Source organism: Microcaecilia unicolor, chromosome 4 (assembly GCF_901765095.1).
Source record: "Microcaecilia unicolor chromosome 4, aMicUni1.1, whole genome shotgun sequence".
Taxonomy (NCBI): domain Eukaryota; kingdom Metazoa; phylum Chordata; class Amphibia; order Gymnophiona; family Siphonopidae; genus Microcaecilia; species Microcaecilia unicolor.
The window spans coordinates 357,968,305-357,984,382 of NC_044034.1; the positions used below are offsets into that span (position 1 = coordinate 357,968,305).

A 16,078-nucleotide genomic window follows, 5' to 3' on the forward strand; every position below is an offset into this window, starting at 1 on the left:
ACATTTATTGGTTTCTATGTGTACTCCAAAGAACTGTCATTCAATATATTAGGCCTTTCCTTCCTCAGTACTGTTATGCCTAATTAAAGTTTCCGTGTTGAAAAGCATAACATGAGAAAGATCCTACAGAAAATTTAGATTTTTTTTTCCAGATGTATCAGTCTAATATCTTTTTCTGTTTACATGTGAAAAGGATTTTTGTTTACTCTAAAAACTATGAAAAAAGCCTTTTTATTGTGCAGTTATATCATTGTAATGCTAAGTGGTGTCTTGAAAAAGTAAATATTCTGTTTATTTTAAATGTCCCAGTTAAATGATGTGGTAATTGTAAACAGAGCATAGAAGAATTGTTTTTCTTCATCTTTGCAAGTTCTCTCAAGTCTACTAAAGTGTTTTAGTTTATGAAACATGTGGTCCAGTAGTGTGTGTGTGTGTGTGGTGGGGGTTAAGGGTACATTTTTGTCTGCAAATGCAGTGATTGGAAGCTAGATTTTGCCTGTCTCAGTTTCTTTCCAGATTCTGTGACCCGGTGCAACCTTTGGTCCGTCTCTGAGGGCCGGGTGAAGGAAGCTTGAGCAGGTGACTGATGATCACTGTCAGTGCAGCCTGCAGACAATCAGCAAATCACTTTAGCAGACACTCCTCCCCCTCTGTTTAAACTAACAAATGCAAAGAACTCCTTTCCCCTTTGCTAATGTTTCAGAGCTGCCCAAGTAGCATGAGCTTTGTTACAGCATTCCTACTTCACTTTTAATATAAGACCTGCAACTCAAGTATCTTAACGGCCAGTGCTGCTAATGTTGGGTTCCCCTGAATACGTTTTGAGGTAGGAAGTTGCTGCTCCAGATCCCATTTGCCCTTATATATGTATTCAGATGTATAGTGTTAAATAATGAACAGTGAAGATTTCTTTCCATTGTTTGCATTGTTACTCTATGTGCAGTAAATGCAAATTGCTCATTTGTGGAAAAGCTAACATTTTGACTTAAATTTTCCATTTGGATTGCTAGCATGTTTTCTTGCTGAGGGTATTTTTAAACGTTTCATTTTCTGGTTTTGTGTGCTGATGGTGAGGGTCTAAGTTTAAAATATGTATGCATTCATAACAGAGGGCAAAGTAATGATTAATAACGTGCATTTCTGTGTTAGACTCATACAAACCTGCGCTAATTCATAGAGGTACTGTTAGATTTGTTTGATTTACTTAAGAAGTGTCTAGGAAATTCAAGCATAAGGTGAAATTTTTATAGTGTGCTAATTATATATTTAGTAACACAGTAAAATGGTGTTTTTATAGCAGTTACATGTCATGCTAGATATATTTTTACAGTTAAGTTTTGTCATATATTTTTAGAATCGTATTTAAAATTGGATTGTGTGTGATGAAATTGCCTTTGAATCTAATGATATGAAGAACACTTTTATGTTTCAACAATTTTTATTGATGACAAGTCAATGTAAATAAATCCAACAACCAAGAAAGAGAAATTCCAATATTAAAACATACATAATAAAGATATAACAGTACAGACGGTTATCAAACATTTAACAATTACATCACCGTATCAAACTAAGCCAAACAACAAAACTAGATAAAACATGAACCCATTTTTAGTTTGTAAGAGGACTGAGGAACACTTTTAAATGTCCATGGGTAACTTATTAATGAAGTCAGGCATGAAACACATCTTTTACCACTGGTCAGTTTCCTTCTGTTTTCTTGGGATCCTGGTTCAGTAAAAATTGGCTTCTCTTGGGCTACAGTGCCAGGATCCTTCATTCACAATCACATTTGGCTTGTTCCCCTAATAAACCCTCTCCAGCCCCTCCTTACTCTTCCATCCGCCACGCACTAACTCTTGAACCACCTGGCTGGCTCTTAAATTATTCTCAAGATTTTTTTTGTGCTATTTGAAAAACTTATTAAAAAGGGTCATTTCTTCACATATAACAGATACGTACAGTTTACTGTGTATTGCGGTATGACATACTGGTTGTCCTTTGTGGAATCATTTAACATGAAAAAGTATTTCTATATCAAATTAAGGTTCTGAAAAATGTTTCAGGTATCAGGCTGAACCTTGATCTCTTCTGTTTTATAAAACGACATCAGACCAGACAAACTTGTGTGTAGCTTAAGCTACAGGTAGATGACGGCTACTGAACCTAAGCATTTTAAAATGGAATTTTAGATGCTTGTTTATAAGGCAGTTAGATGCTTTTGGAAGGGTGTGAAACATAAGGGTTTATTGATATTCCTGCATCCTGAAATGAAATTCTGAGCACAGTTCTAGGTGGCTTCATATTTGAATTAAGTATTTCCCTTTTTTTAAAGGAAGAGTGAATTATAGTTAGCGTTAGTTCAGGGGCACCCTTCTATCCTCCTGGCACATAATTTTATTTATTGGGATTTATTGACTGCCTTTATGAAATAGAGATTCACCCAAGGCAATGTACATTAGCTACAGTTTAACATCAAACTTACAATTTTGTTAACAGCATAAGAGTAGTAAAATAAACAAAAGACATAGACAGAATGAATGAGGAAAACTTGAAAGTAGCAAATTGAGACCTAATTATAGGACTACCATGGAACAGGAACAAAAAATATACACATTTAACAGCACTGAAATTCAAATAACAGAGATATAATACAATGTAAGCATAATAGCGATGGAGTATCCACCACCCGAACTCTCGTCCACGCTCTCATTATCTCTCGCCTGGACTACTGCAACTTACTCCTCACCGGCCTCCCACTTAGCCATCTATCCCCCCTTCAATCTGTTCAGAACTCTGCTGCACGTCTCATATTCCACCAGAACCGATATACCGTATTTTTCGGACTATAAGACGCACCGGACCATAAGACGCACCTAGGTTTTAGAGGAGGGAAATAGGAAAAAAAAATTTTTCCTTTTTCCCTCCTCTAAAACCTAGGTGCTCCGGTGCGTCTTGTCCGAGTTCGGGATCGCCCTCCCCCCGGCCCTGTCACCATTTCTCCCTACTCACGTCACGCGATCTTCCCTGGTGGTCTAGTGACGGGGCAGGAAAGAGCCCCCTCTTTCCTGCCCAGCGCGCTGCTCTCCGTCCTGTATGCTGCCTGATGGTCTCGGCGAGATTCAAAATGTCCGCCAAGAATTGCAGTCTCGGCGGCCATTTTGAATCTCGCCGAGACCATCAGGCTGCATACAGGAGGACGGAGAGCAGCGCGCTGGGCAGGAAAGAGGGGGCTCTTTCCTGCCCCGACGTCACTAGACCACCAGGGAAGATCGCGTGACGTGAGTAGGGAGAAGTGGTGACAGGGCCGGAGGGAGGGCGATCCCGAACTCGGGGGGAGGGCGGGAGGGAGGGAAATCGCTACCTTCGGACTATAAGACGCACCCCCCATTTTCCTCCCAAATTTGGGGGGAAAAAGTGCGTCTTATAGTCCGAAAAATACGGTACTCATATCACCCCTCTCCTCAGGTCACTTCACTGGCTTCCGATCAGATACCGCATTCAGTTCAAGCTTCTCCTTCTTACCTACAAATGCACTCAGTCTGCTGCCCCTCACTATCTTTCTACCCTCATCTCCCCTTACGTTCCCGCCCGTAACCTCCGTTCACAGGATGAATCCCTCCTCTCTGTACCCTTCTCCACCACCGCCAACTCCAGGCTCCGCTCATTCTGCCTCGCCTCACCCTATGCTTGGAACAACCTTCCTGAGCCCTTACGCCAAGCCCCCTCCCTGCCCGTCTTCAAGTCTTTGCTTAAAGCCCACCTCTTCAATGCTGCGTTCAGCACCTAACCCTTACCGTTCAGTGGATCCAGACTGCCCCAATTTGACTGCCCCTATCGGACCGACCGTTCACTTGTCTATTAGATTGTAAGCTCTTTGAGCAGGGACCGTCCCTCTATGTTAAATTGTACAGCGCTGCGTAACCCTAGTAGCGCACTAGAAATGTTAAGTAGTAGTGAGTATCTAATAAGCACACAACTAGAACATTCAAATAACATTGCTGTGATACTAATACTTTTTCCATACACATCCTTTTTCATCTATCAGATACTACTCTCCTGTTCTATCACACATCCACTTTCCCTTTCGTAGCACCTTTTTCCTACCTTTCTTCCGTCTTCCACCCCTCAGTACTCATCACCCCTTCCTTTGGTCATTTCTGTCCTTGCTGTCTTCACCACATTCCCTCATCGCTCTCCTTTTACTTCCTCTTTCATTCACCTTTCAGCTTAGCTCTCCTTCCCACCCTCCTTTCATGTCCATTCTGCTTCTCCATCTTTCTCCTTTTCCTCTCTCACCCTCCCCTCTCCCTCTTGCTGTCTTTAACTTTTTGGGCCAGAGGAGAGGGGGTGCAAAGTTGATTCCACTCCAGTGATGCCATCTGGCCACAACAGCAGCAGCTGCTGTCAGATCCCTGTGGGACAGGGTGTTGTGTCTGTGTTTGTGTGTGTGTGTGTGTGTGGGGGGGGGGGGGGGGGTTGGAATCAGGGTTTTCTACTTAGGTCCTATAAATAGTTTTCCTGATGTTCAGCTATAATTATGTGATGCTGGCTGCAAAAAGCCTTATGACACAAATGCATAGTTGTATATTTAGAAAGTACTTGTGTACGTACGTTGAAACCAGATAAAATGGATGCTTGAAGATACTTTGGAATAAGTCATTTTAAATACTTGCCTTTCTAAAACAAAATTTTGTCTACGTTTTCACTGTGTATACACATTTCTCGTGTGTGGATGACAGCCAGCATGAACAAATGTTCAGAGAATTAGCCATTTCCTTTTCTCCATGTCAGCTCACAATGAGTTTTCTACTCCAAACATGCAGTAAATGCTCAAGAGCATGACATCACAACTACTTGTTAAACGGATTTCATGCTTATGCAGAATTTCTTAAGGTAGTTCTAGCTAAATATTAGAAAACTCAATTACAAAGAAACATCTTATGAACTCTAGAAGGAATCTTTCTTTCACACAATGCAAGTACTATGGCGCGAGTCTTAGAATTAAATTTAAGAGGCTGAGATCATACGCCATATAACCCTGGCTTAGGAGTGAGGTTCATTACTGTCATAGTATGCATACAAATCTATTTTGAGACATTGCCCCCAGACAGATCTTTCTTTAAAAAAAAAAAAAAAAAAAGGAGCAAGCAGACATTTATTAGGAATTATTTATTTTTTTCAAACTTCCTGACCATCTGTGTAAGAATGGCCAAAGTTATTTCTAACAAGAGTTCTCAACCCAATCCTTGGGATACACCTAGCCAGTCAGGTTTGTGAGAAATTTATATGCACTACCTCCATAAGAAAAGAAAAAAAAAAAGAACATAAGCCTTGCCATACTGGGAGAGACCAAAGGTTCATCAAGCCCAGTATCCTGTCTCCAACAGTGGCCAATCCAGCTCACAAGTACCTGGCAATGTATCAAGAGAGTAAAACAGATTTTATGCTGCTTATCCTAGGAAAAAAGTCATGGATTTCCCCATAATTGCTTATGGACTTTTCTTTTAGGAAATTATCCAAACCTCTTTTAAACCCTGCTAAGCTAACTGGTTTTACCACATTCTCTGGCAACATATTCCAGAGTTTAATTACACTGTAAATAAAAACGCCCCCTCCCCCCCCACTGGTACTACCCTGCAGAGATTGGGTCCCGCTGGGTTGCTGCACACCACTACCCATTCACCCCTGCAGAGACCAAGTCCAGCCACCTGCCTTGCCCTCCCGGAAGAGAGGGGGTGCCGATGAGCAGGAACTCTCATCAGCCATTTTTATGGAGAAACCAGGAAGTGGGATAGCTTCTGTCCTAAAGAGGCCTCTAGACCACCAGGGCAGTTAAAGGTAGGCCCAGGGAGGGCCGTCGGGGGGTGGGGAGGGGGCAGGCACGCTAGCACCCACTCTCCTCTGTGGGGTGGGTGCCCAGCCTGGGCTGTTGGGATATGGTCTCAGGGGGTGGGGCTGGGAGGACTCGGTCTAGAGGGGCAGGGGGGGAGTTTTGGTTTCAGCTAAAAATGGACTTGCATTTTTGGTCAAAAACTGAAATCTGATTTTGGGCCAGTTTTGGTGCGGAAACCAAAATTGTCAGCCTCTAACTCAATATTTTGTAGACATCTATGATATCTCTTCTCAGCCATCTCTTCTCCACGTTGAAGAGCCCTACCTCTTTAACCTTTCCTCATAGGGAAATCATCCCATCCCCCTTATCATTTTCATCATCCTTCTCTGTACCTTTTCTAATTCTACTATATCTTTTTTGAGATGCAGTGACCAAATTTGCACACAGTATTTGAGGCGTGGTCCCACCATAGAGCGATACAAAAGCATTATAATAATCTCAATTTTGTAATTCATTCCTTTCCTAATAATTCCAGAACATTCTATTTGCTTTCTTAGCTGCTGCATTGGGTTTCAAGGTATCAGTGATGACACCTAGATCCTTTTCCTGGGCCGTTACTCCTAATTTGGAACCTTGCATCATGTAGCTCTAGTTTGGTTTCCTCTTTCCTTAACGCATCACTTTGCACTTGTTCACATAAAATTTCATCTGCCATTTGGATGCCCAATCTCCTGGTTTCGTAAGGTCCTGTTGCAGTTTTTCACAATCCATTGTGATTTAACAACTTTGAATAACTTTGTGTCATCAGCAAATTTAATTATCTCATTAGTTATTCCCATTCTAGATCATTTATAAATATGTGCAGAAGGAAGGGATCCTCAGGAGCTTAGCCTAGAATGGGTGGCAGAGCTGGTGGTTGGGAGGCGGGGCTATTGCTGGGCAGACTTATACGGTCTGTGCCGGGGCTGGTGGTTGGGAGGCGGGGCTAGTGCTGGGCAGACTTATACGGTCTGTGCCAGAGCTGGTGGTGGGAGGCAGGACTGATAGTTGGGAGGCGGGGATAGTGCTGGGCAGACTTACACGGTCTGTGCCAGAGCTGGTGGTGGGAGGCGGGACTGGTAGTTGGGAGGCGAGGATAGTGCTGGGCAGACTTATACAGTCTGTGCCAGAGCTGGTGGTGGGAGGCGGGGATAGTGCTGGCCAGACTTATACAGTCTGTGCCCTGAAGAGGACAGTACAAATAAAAAAGTAGCACATATGAATTTATCTTCTTGGGCAGACTGGATGGACCGTGCAGGTCTTTTTCTGCCGTCATCTACTATGTTAAAAATCAGCAGTCCCAGCACAGACCCCTGGGAAACCTCACTATCTACCCTTCTCCATTAAGAATACTGACCATTTAATCCTACTCTGTTTTCTGTCTTTTAACCAGTTCTTAATACCATTTTGCCAGGCACCGACATCATGCTCGCTGTTCTACAATTTCCCAGGTCACCCCCAGGACCCTTTTTAAAAATTGGTGTTAAATTTGTCACCCTCCAATCTTCCAGGACCATGCTTGATTTTTTTTTTTTTTTTTAAAGATAAATTACATACTAACTCACTTTTTTAGTTCTGCCAGTACTCTGGAATGTATACCATCCTGGTCCAGGTGATTTGCTACTCTTCAGTTTATCAGATTGTACCATTACATCTTCCAGGTTTACAGAGATTTGTTTCAGTTCTTCTGACTCGTCATTGAATACCACTTTTGGTACTGATATCTCTCCCATTTCTTCCTTGGTGAAGATGGAAGCAAAGAATGAATTTAGTCTCTCCGTTATGCCTGTGTCTTCCCTGAGTGCTCCCTTTTACCGTTCGGTCATTTAGCAGTCCAGCTGATTCTTTTACTGGCTACTGGCTTCTTGCTTCTAATATACCTAAAAAGGTTTTTATCGTGTCTTTTTGCTCCAACGCAATCTTTTTTTTTTTTTTTTTTCATAGTCTCTTTGCCTTCCTTAAACGGTGCTTTGCGTTCGACTTCCCGTTCCTTATTTTTTATTTTTTATTTTTAATTTTTGTTACATTTGTACCCTGCGCTTTCCCACTCATGGCAGGCTCAATGCGGCAGGCGATGGAGGGTTAAGTGACTTGCCCAGAGTCACAAGGAGCTGCCTGTGCCGGGAATCGAACTCAGTTCCTCAGGACCAAAGTCCACCACCCTAACCACTAGGCCACTCCTCCACTGTTGCTACTATTTGAGATTCTACATGGAATCTACATTCCATGTAGAAGTCGGCCCTTGCAGATCACCAATGTGGCCGTGCAATAGTAGCAACATTCCATGTAGAATCTCCAATAGTATCTATTTTATTTTTGTTACATTTGTACCCCGCGCTTTCCCACTTATGGCAGGCTCAATGCGGCTTACATGGGGCAATGGAGGGTTAAGTGACTTTCCCAGTGTCACAAGGAGCTGCCTGTGCCGGGAATCGAACTCAGTTCCTCAGTTCCCCAGGACCAAAGTCCACCACCCTAACCACTAGGCCACTCCTCCACTCCTTATGCTGTTTCCTCTTATTTTCAGTCAGATCCTTCTTCCGTTTTTGAAGAATATTCTTTTAGCTCTAATAGTTTCCTTCACCTCACTTTTTAACCATGCCGACTGCCATTTGGCCTTCCTTCCTCTTTTTTTAATATGTGAAATATATCTGGTCTGGGCTTCCAGGGTGTTATTTTTGAATAGCATCCACTACTGGTGTAAAGTTGTAGCTGCTCCTCTAAGGGTTATTTAATTAGTTAGTTACTAGAAAAAAAGGCCCGTTTCTGACACAAATGAAACGGGCGCTAGCAAGGTTTTCCTCGGCTCCCCTGCAGCCACCCATGTCCAGTGACCCTCCTCTCCCCCAGCGCCCGCTGCAGCTACCCATGTCCAGCGAACCTCCTCTCTCCCCTGCCCTCCCTCCTGCCACCCATGTCCAGTGACCCTCCTCTCTCCCCTGCCCCCTCCAGCGACCCCCTGCCCCCTCTGCAGCCACCCATGTCCAGCGACCCTCCTCTTTTCACCTGCCCCCCCTCCAGCCACCCATGTCCAGCGACCCTCCTCTCCCCCTGCGCCCACTGCAGCCACCCATGTCCAGCGAACCTCCTCTCTCCCCTGCCCTCCCTCCTGCCACCCATGTCCAGCGACCCCCCCCGCCCCCTCTGCAGCCACCCATGTCCAGCGACCCTCCTCTTTCCTCTGCCCCCCCTCCAGCCACCCATGTCCAGCGACCCTCCTCTCTCCCCTGCCCCCCTCCAGCCACCCAGCGACCCTCCTATCTCCCCTGCCCCCCCTTCAGCCACCCATGTCCAGCAATCCTCCTCTCGACATGGATCAGCTGTGAGGCATGTTCCCCCCCCCCCCCCCGGGGTTCTGAAGTTGACATCGTAATGGCTACGCTGATGTCAGCCTGATCTACGGAGCCTAGCAGACCAACTCGGAGTGAGCCACGGTCCCAGGCAGCAAGTCAGAACGTTGGCGGTGAGAATTATTATATAGGATAACTAATCATTCTTCCTCATTTTAATATAGTCTCTATTTTGAAAGTTAAATGTTAACATATTGGATTTCCTGTGTGTACTTACTCCAGTTACGTTGTCAAATCTGATCACTGCTATCTAGTGGCCCCCAGCACTGTTACTTCCTGCACCAGTTCATGTAGTCCAGTAAGGACTAGAATTGCTCCCTCTCTTGTTGGTTCATGAGCCAGCTGCTCTATAAAGCCATCCTTGATTTCATCTAGGAACTTTACATTTATCCAGTCAATGTCTGAGTAATTTTGTGCTACCCAGTTTGTCTATATCTATCTTCATTTCTTTCATGTACTGGCTTCCTACTCAGTTGGGTTGGGTTTTTTTTTTTTTTTGAATAACCATAATGAATAGGTATGAGATGTATATATGCAAATTAATATGCTAATGTGGCACACACACCCCTTTGCTGCCTCTCCCCCCCCCCCCCCTTTGAAAGTCAAACTGTGCCCATGGTTGGAAGAGGTTTACTGCCAGAATCGCCCTATGTTTATAAAATGTATGTTCTTACTAGGCTAAAAAAAATAATCTTTGTAAAATTATTCTGTTTATAGCAAATTATGTTTTAGGTTCCATTATTACTGCTTTGAACTTGTACTGATTAGAAAGAAGTGGTGAAAAGATTAGTATATTTGGGATTGTTCATTATGTTTGGCTTTAATTTGCAATATACTAGTATTTTTCATTTTGGAAAAACAAATTTGAAAATTATATTTATGAAGGTTACAAGCATGACTTCTGGTGTTTTTATATAGTAAGCTGAGAAACAAAATGAAACATCACAGTATATACAGATCATTTCCCAACAGCCTTAGGATCTGTTTTGTTTTCCTCTCAGTTTCCATCACAAAGACTAATACAAATACACCATCATCCCCACCCAAAGCAATCCGAAGGTCAATGCAATCTGCACAGAAGTCTCCAATACCAGCACAGCGGGGTAGGAAACTAGGTCAGAGCAGGTCTCATGGACCAGTTACAGCTCCTAGAAAAGGCAGGCCGCCTAAAAATGTCATGCTGGCAAAAAACGTTTCTCAGAATGAAAATCTCAAAACAAGAAGAAAAGACCTAAATCCTGGAAAAAAGGTTAGTTCATTTTTTTGTCTTCTGTATGTTATGAAAAGTGGCATCCAATTGAAGGTGATAGATGGGCAGCAATTCAGCAGCTCCATTAATTTTTAGTGACGTCGCCATTCTCGAGCAGGTGATATAGTCGATTCTTATGTCCTTTTTTTCATTTGTTTTTATGAGGTTTTAAGCTCATCTAAAGGAAAATAAAATATGCCCATTTCTCCTTTGTGAAAAAGACATTATTCCTTGCCCATAAATAAAAAACACTTTCTCAAAAGAAAGCCAACCTTTAATCCAATGTATAGCATTCTTAAAAGGATTTTATATCTCTTTTTGCTTATTTTTAAAATAATTATTAAATATTAAAAACTTCTAACATTTTAAAATAGACTATAGCTCCTTAGTGGGTCCACTTTAATAAGTATAGTGAGGCTATTACTTTAGGAGAAGTAATCATTAGGGCTCCAGTTAGGCTCCATTTGTTAAGAGGCTGTGCATACATACATGCTAATGATTTTTGCTACTGCCTCTTCATTGGGGGACTGATGCAATACATAGTAACATACATAGTAGATGACGGCAGAAAAAGACCTGCACGGTGCATCCAGTCTGCCCAACAAGATAACTCATATGTGCTACTTTTTGTGTATACCCTACTTTGATTTGTACCTGTGCTCTTCAGGGCACAGACCATATAAGTCTGCCCAGCACTATCCCCGCCTCCCAACCACCAGCCCCGCCTCCCAACCACCGGCTCTGGCACAGACCGTATAAGTCTGCCCAGCACTATCCCCGCCTCCCAACCACCAGCCCCGCCTCCCACCACCGGCTCTGGCACAGACTGTATAAGTCTGCCCAGCACTATCCCCGCCTCCCAACCACCAGCCCCTCCTCCCAACCACCAGCTCTGGCACAGACCGTACAAGTCTGTCTAGCACTATCCCCGCCTCCCAACCACCAGCCCCGCCTCCCACCACCGGCTCTGCCACCCGATAAAGTACAATAAGCCCTACACAGAGCTTAGCACTGGATTCTGCATATATTTTTCTGGGTAAACTTACAAACTAATGCAGAAGAGAGTTTTCACAGAAATAATTTGTGAAGTTCTGCGCAGACATTAGCACACATGTCATTTAAATGTTATGGTAATGATGGTATTATCTATTACCCCTCAATGCAGAGAAGTGCATATAAGCCCTAAACCTATAGCCTTTAACTCTGAGGATATAACTCTTGGTCTGCAATGGAGTAAAGTGCTAGTTATAATGTAGCTTGCTCTACAACCTTCAATATCTCAAAAAAAAAAAATAGTGTCCACTAAACACAATGAGAGGAAGTGGCCGGGGGGTCTCAGTGTTGAGCGTCTCTGTAGCCAGAAGTTAATTTTCATTTATTCACCGCACCCCAATAATTTATGGTTAGAGGCCAGTCCCTTTTCACTGACAAGGAACCAGTGCTTAACGGGTGCACATTTTTCTGTCTCCAATCTTTTTATGCACATTATTCATTGCAATGGGGTCACGTTAACCTGTGTGCTGATTCTCAGGGCACATTAACACCTAGTTTTATATTGTCCTATAAGTGTGGTAGAGACTCGGGAGCCTTAATAGAAAGAACCCAGTAAGAAGCCATGGTTTGCTCTGGTACATTGGGTATTTTGTTTTAGATTTTTCATATCTCTCATGAGATGTCTTTCCCAAATTTTGTGGTGTATTAAACTTGTGATTGACAAATATAGTGTTAGAATATATCTTAGTTAGATGAAGCACTGACCTCCTGCAACAAAATCCCGCTGCCTCTGATGTGGCCTTGGGCATATTTTACCACTGTCTCCCTCAGGTTTCTCACTGTGTTTTGGTTGAAAATGTTCTTTCTGCACACATTGCAGTCAGAGCATCCACCATAGATGCAGTTACACATACTTTCTTGAATGACTAATGTTCTGTTTGTTTGTTTATTTATTTATTTGTAGCATTTGTATCCCACATTTTCCCACCAATTTGTAGGCTCAATGTGGCTTACATTTGCCGTAATGGCAGTTGCCATTTCCAGATAACAGAATTACAAATGGTAATGTGTTAAGTTGCATACATACATGGTAACATACATGTAACATAACATACGTGAACAGATCATGGTATAGATATATATCGTGTGCATTTATATGTTAAGGAAGAATAAATTATGGTAATACATGAAACTTCCTGAGTAAGAAATTGGGAGAATAAATTATAGTAATACATGAACGTTCCTGAGTACGAAATTGGGTTGTATATGGAAGTCTATTCCTAAATCAAAATTGTACTTGTTTGTAAAGTCAAATAATATACTTTTGGTTATATTTAATAATTTTAGTTGTCAAATTTAATTACTGCTTTTATTATATTACAGTGCTTTGTATGTCTTATGAACATGGACTTGGATGTCCTAAATTTTCAACCAAAGCTAGCCATGCTGTTAAGAAATGTAGTGCTGTAATGAAATGATTCTGCGAGTCACATGTAATAGATTTTAAAAAGTTTGCGTCTGAACATTTGGCTCTGCCTGGGCCACATCTCACAGGGGTCGGGGGTCCAAGATGGAGTCAGCATAGCTTATCAGTTGTCTGGAGTTTTGGGCTGTCTGGCTAGCTTTTCTCTGGTTTCTTTCCCTGGTGAAAAAGGTGGCCAGAGAATTCCACAGCAGTGGTTTACATCAACAAGCAGGGAGGCACCCACAGTGGCCATGAAAGCCAGCTAGATTTATAGTTGGGCTGAGTCTCACTTATTTATGATCTCAATGGTCTGCCCTCCAATGTCTTGTGAAGCATTGGGATCTTCCCTGCTTCAGCTTTAATGGCAATGTACAAGAATACTAAGTGTCCTTGATTCTTCAGCCTCGGGAAAACACTGGTTCGGTGGGGATTGATGCTCTAGTACAATCATGGCTATGTCAGGAGCCACTTTGTGTTTCTTCCCTGGCCATTGATTGGCAGAGTCCACCGGATGACAGCTGCTCATCCAATTTAGTTGCCCTAGACTGGTCCTGTTGCAGACCTCATATACCACCTGGTGAGGGAGCCCCTCCCACCGCTATGGGGGAACCCCTACCAATATGATGAGGCTAGGGCCTTCTCCTTAAAGGACCATGGAGGACCAGATCCCTTTTGGCCTATGGCATGACCCTTAAGAGGCAGTGCCTGAGAAATAGACTATGCCACATCAGTCATTTCTACGTTACTCAGAGCCCATAGACATTCTACTTCTCTGGTTTACATCCATGACTAGTGAGCCTTTGCGTGCTGGTTTGCAGAACAGGAGTGCTCACCCTAGCACACTGCAGTTGTGGATTTTTTTGCAGTATGTCTTGGAGAAGGGTTTATCCCTGAACTCCTTGAAGGTCCAGGCAGTAGCCTTTTTCATATATCCGGGCAAGGTGCAGGGGACCTTCATAGTGGTGCAATCAGATATTGTCCGCTTCTTGCAAGGGATCAAGTTGGTTAGGCCTACATTATATCCCATCACCATGGCCAGGAGGGTCTCCAAGTTACAAGCTTTGTTCTGCAGGGATCCATACTTTGTCCTTTTCAGAGGACATGGTCTCATTTAAGACAGTTCTCTCCTTCCTCCTGAAGACTGTCTCCCACTTTCATATGAGCCAGGTAGTGATTCTCCAAACTTTTACAGAGAAGAGACGATCGAAGACCTCTTGGAAAGTCCACAGGCTGGATGTTTATAGAATCTTGCTGTGTATTTTGAAGTGATCAATCCATTCCATTTGTCAGGCAGGATGTTTGTGCTATTCCAGATTCTATGTAAGGCTCAGGTGGCTTCTAAGTCTTCGATAGTACAGTGGATCAAGGCAGCCATGGAAACTGCTTAAATCATTCATGGGAAAGTGGTTCCAGTGGTCCCCAAGGCCCATTCCATTCAAACCCAGGTACCTTCCTGGGCATAGGTGCAAGCAATTGTGCCTGAGGATATCTGCAAGGCAGCAACATGTTCATTTCTACATTCCTTCGTGAAACACTATAAGCTTGATGTTTTAGCCAGGAGCAATGCAACCTTTGGTGATTTGACTGCCCCTATCGGACCGACCGTTCACTTGTCTATTAGATTGTAAGCTCTTTGAGCAGGGACTGTCTCTCTTTGTTAAATTGTACAGCGCTGCGTAACCCTAGTAGCGCTCTAGAAATGTTAAGTAGTAGTAGTAGTGATTCAGAAGTCTTTTTTTTTTTTCTCCCTTGCCCAGTAAGGTATTGCTTTTGTACATCCCATTGTGAAATCAAAGTAAAGTAATGCACATCATTCTGAAGTTTATTGATTTTGCTGTGCTGGCTTTCTTGATATGCACAGCAGTGTGGTTTACAAACAAAATTTGAAAAAAAGGAATACCAACAACGTTATAGGAAAGGATTGATAAATACACTATTGGCGAAATAAGAGAGTGCATTTATGTGAAGTCAGCATTAATAGACTGATTCACCAATCCTACATAATAAAACTCACCCTCAATGTTCTGAGGACACTGACGTCAGTGTCACTTCCTGCGGGCACTTCCTTCGGGTTCGAAGGGTTCGTGGTGGTGAAGCCACCGAAATCACTGTGTTTGGGCCCCGCCCTCGCGCCAAACATGATGACGTCGAGGGCGGAGCAATGGCGTCAGTGGATGAAGGTGGCGTGCGTTGACGAGGTGCGGAGCAATGGCGGTGAGTGGCTTCACAACGCCGAAGGGGTGGGTAGGGAGGGGGGGGGTTCGGCAGGAAAACCTTGCTAGCGCCCGTTTCATTTGCTCCAGAAACGGGCATGTTTTACTAGTATTTCCATAAAATGGTTCTGATTACTTTCAAAATGATTTACAGCTAAAACATACCATCTCCTAAAAGTTGGAAACTTTTGCTGTGTGGTTTTAATCAGCTAGTCATAGTCCAGAAGTGTAGGGTTTGTGTAGCCATAGTTCTTTTTCATAAGTGACAGATGTATTTTATTTATTTATTTTAAATAGAAAAAACTTACAGTACAGTCGCCACCTCCACTTTCACCTATCAGCAACTCGGATGGAGACCACAACAAAATTCAAGCACTTAAAGATGGAGGCGGCATTGCAGGCACTACCATATCAGTGATATCCACAGGTAAATAAGTTATTTAAACATGTAACAACATTCCATTTTATTGCAGTATTTTACATTGTACAATCAGTTTATGCATTACTGTGAGCTACGATTTCTATCTTGGGCAAAAGTCATCCTTGTATCGGTCCTATAAGAAAAGATACAATTGGTCTATTGTATTGTATTTCATGATTTCTGTTCCACTTTTAACCAACCAGTGCAAGCAGATTACAAAATTATAAGAAGTAATCCCAGTCGGAAAGAATTTACAATAAAAAAAACAAACTTACAATCATAAAATCCATTGTTAAAACCATGTATTATGAATCAGGATACTGAAATGAAAACAAATACGAATTTCAACAGGTAAATCATTCCATAGTTTAGCTCCCTGAAAAGCAAATAAATACCAGTTCTAACTTCACCTTCTTTACAGAGGAAAGATCAAACAGTAATGTTTAGAGCTCAAATGGTACCTTTTAATCGGGAATGAAAGAAATTTGCCTACTTTTTGTAAACTAGACGGG

The 16,078-nt window shown here is 42.7% G+C and overlaps 1 protein-coding gene across 6 annotated transcripts in view; it reads left to right on the forward strand.

The window, feature by feature from the left end:
- SCML2 (Scm polycomb group protein like 2) overlaps nt 1-16,078 on the forward strand; it is a 141,563-nt gene that overhangs the window by 75,560 nt on the left and 49,925 nt on the right. For all 6 annotated transcript variants that reach the window (XM_030202289.1, XM_030202291.1, XM_030202288.1 and 3 more), the window contains 2 exons: nt 10,227-10,474; nt 15,443-15,572. In XM_030202289.1, the coding sequence (XP_030058149.1) occupies nt 10,227-10,474; nt 15,443-15,572 (378 nt within the window). The remainder of the gene's footprint in view (nt 1-10,226; nt 10,475-15,442; nt 15,573-16,078) is intronic.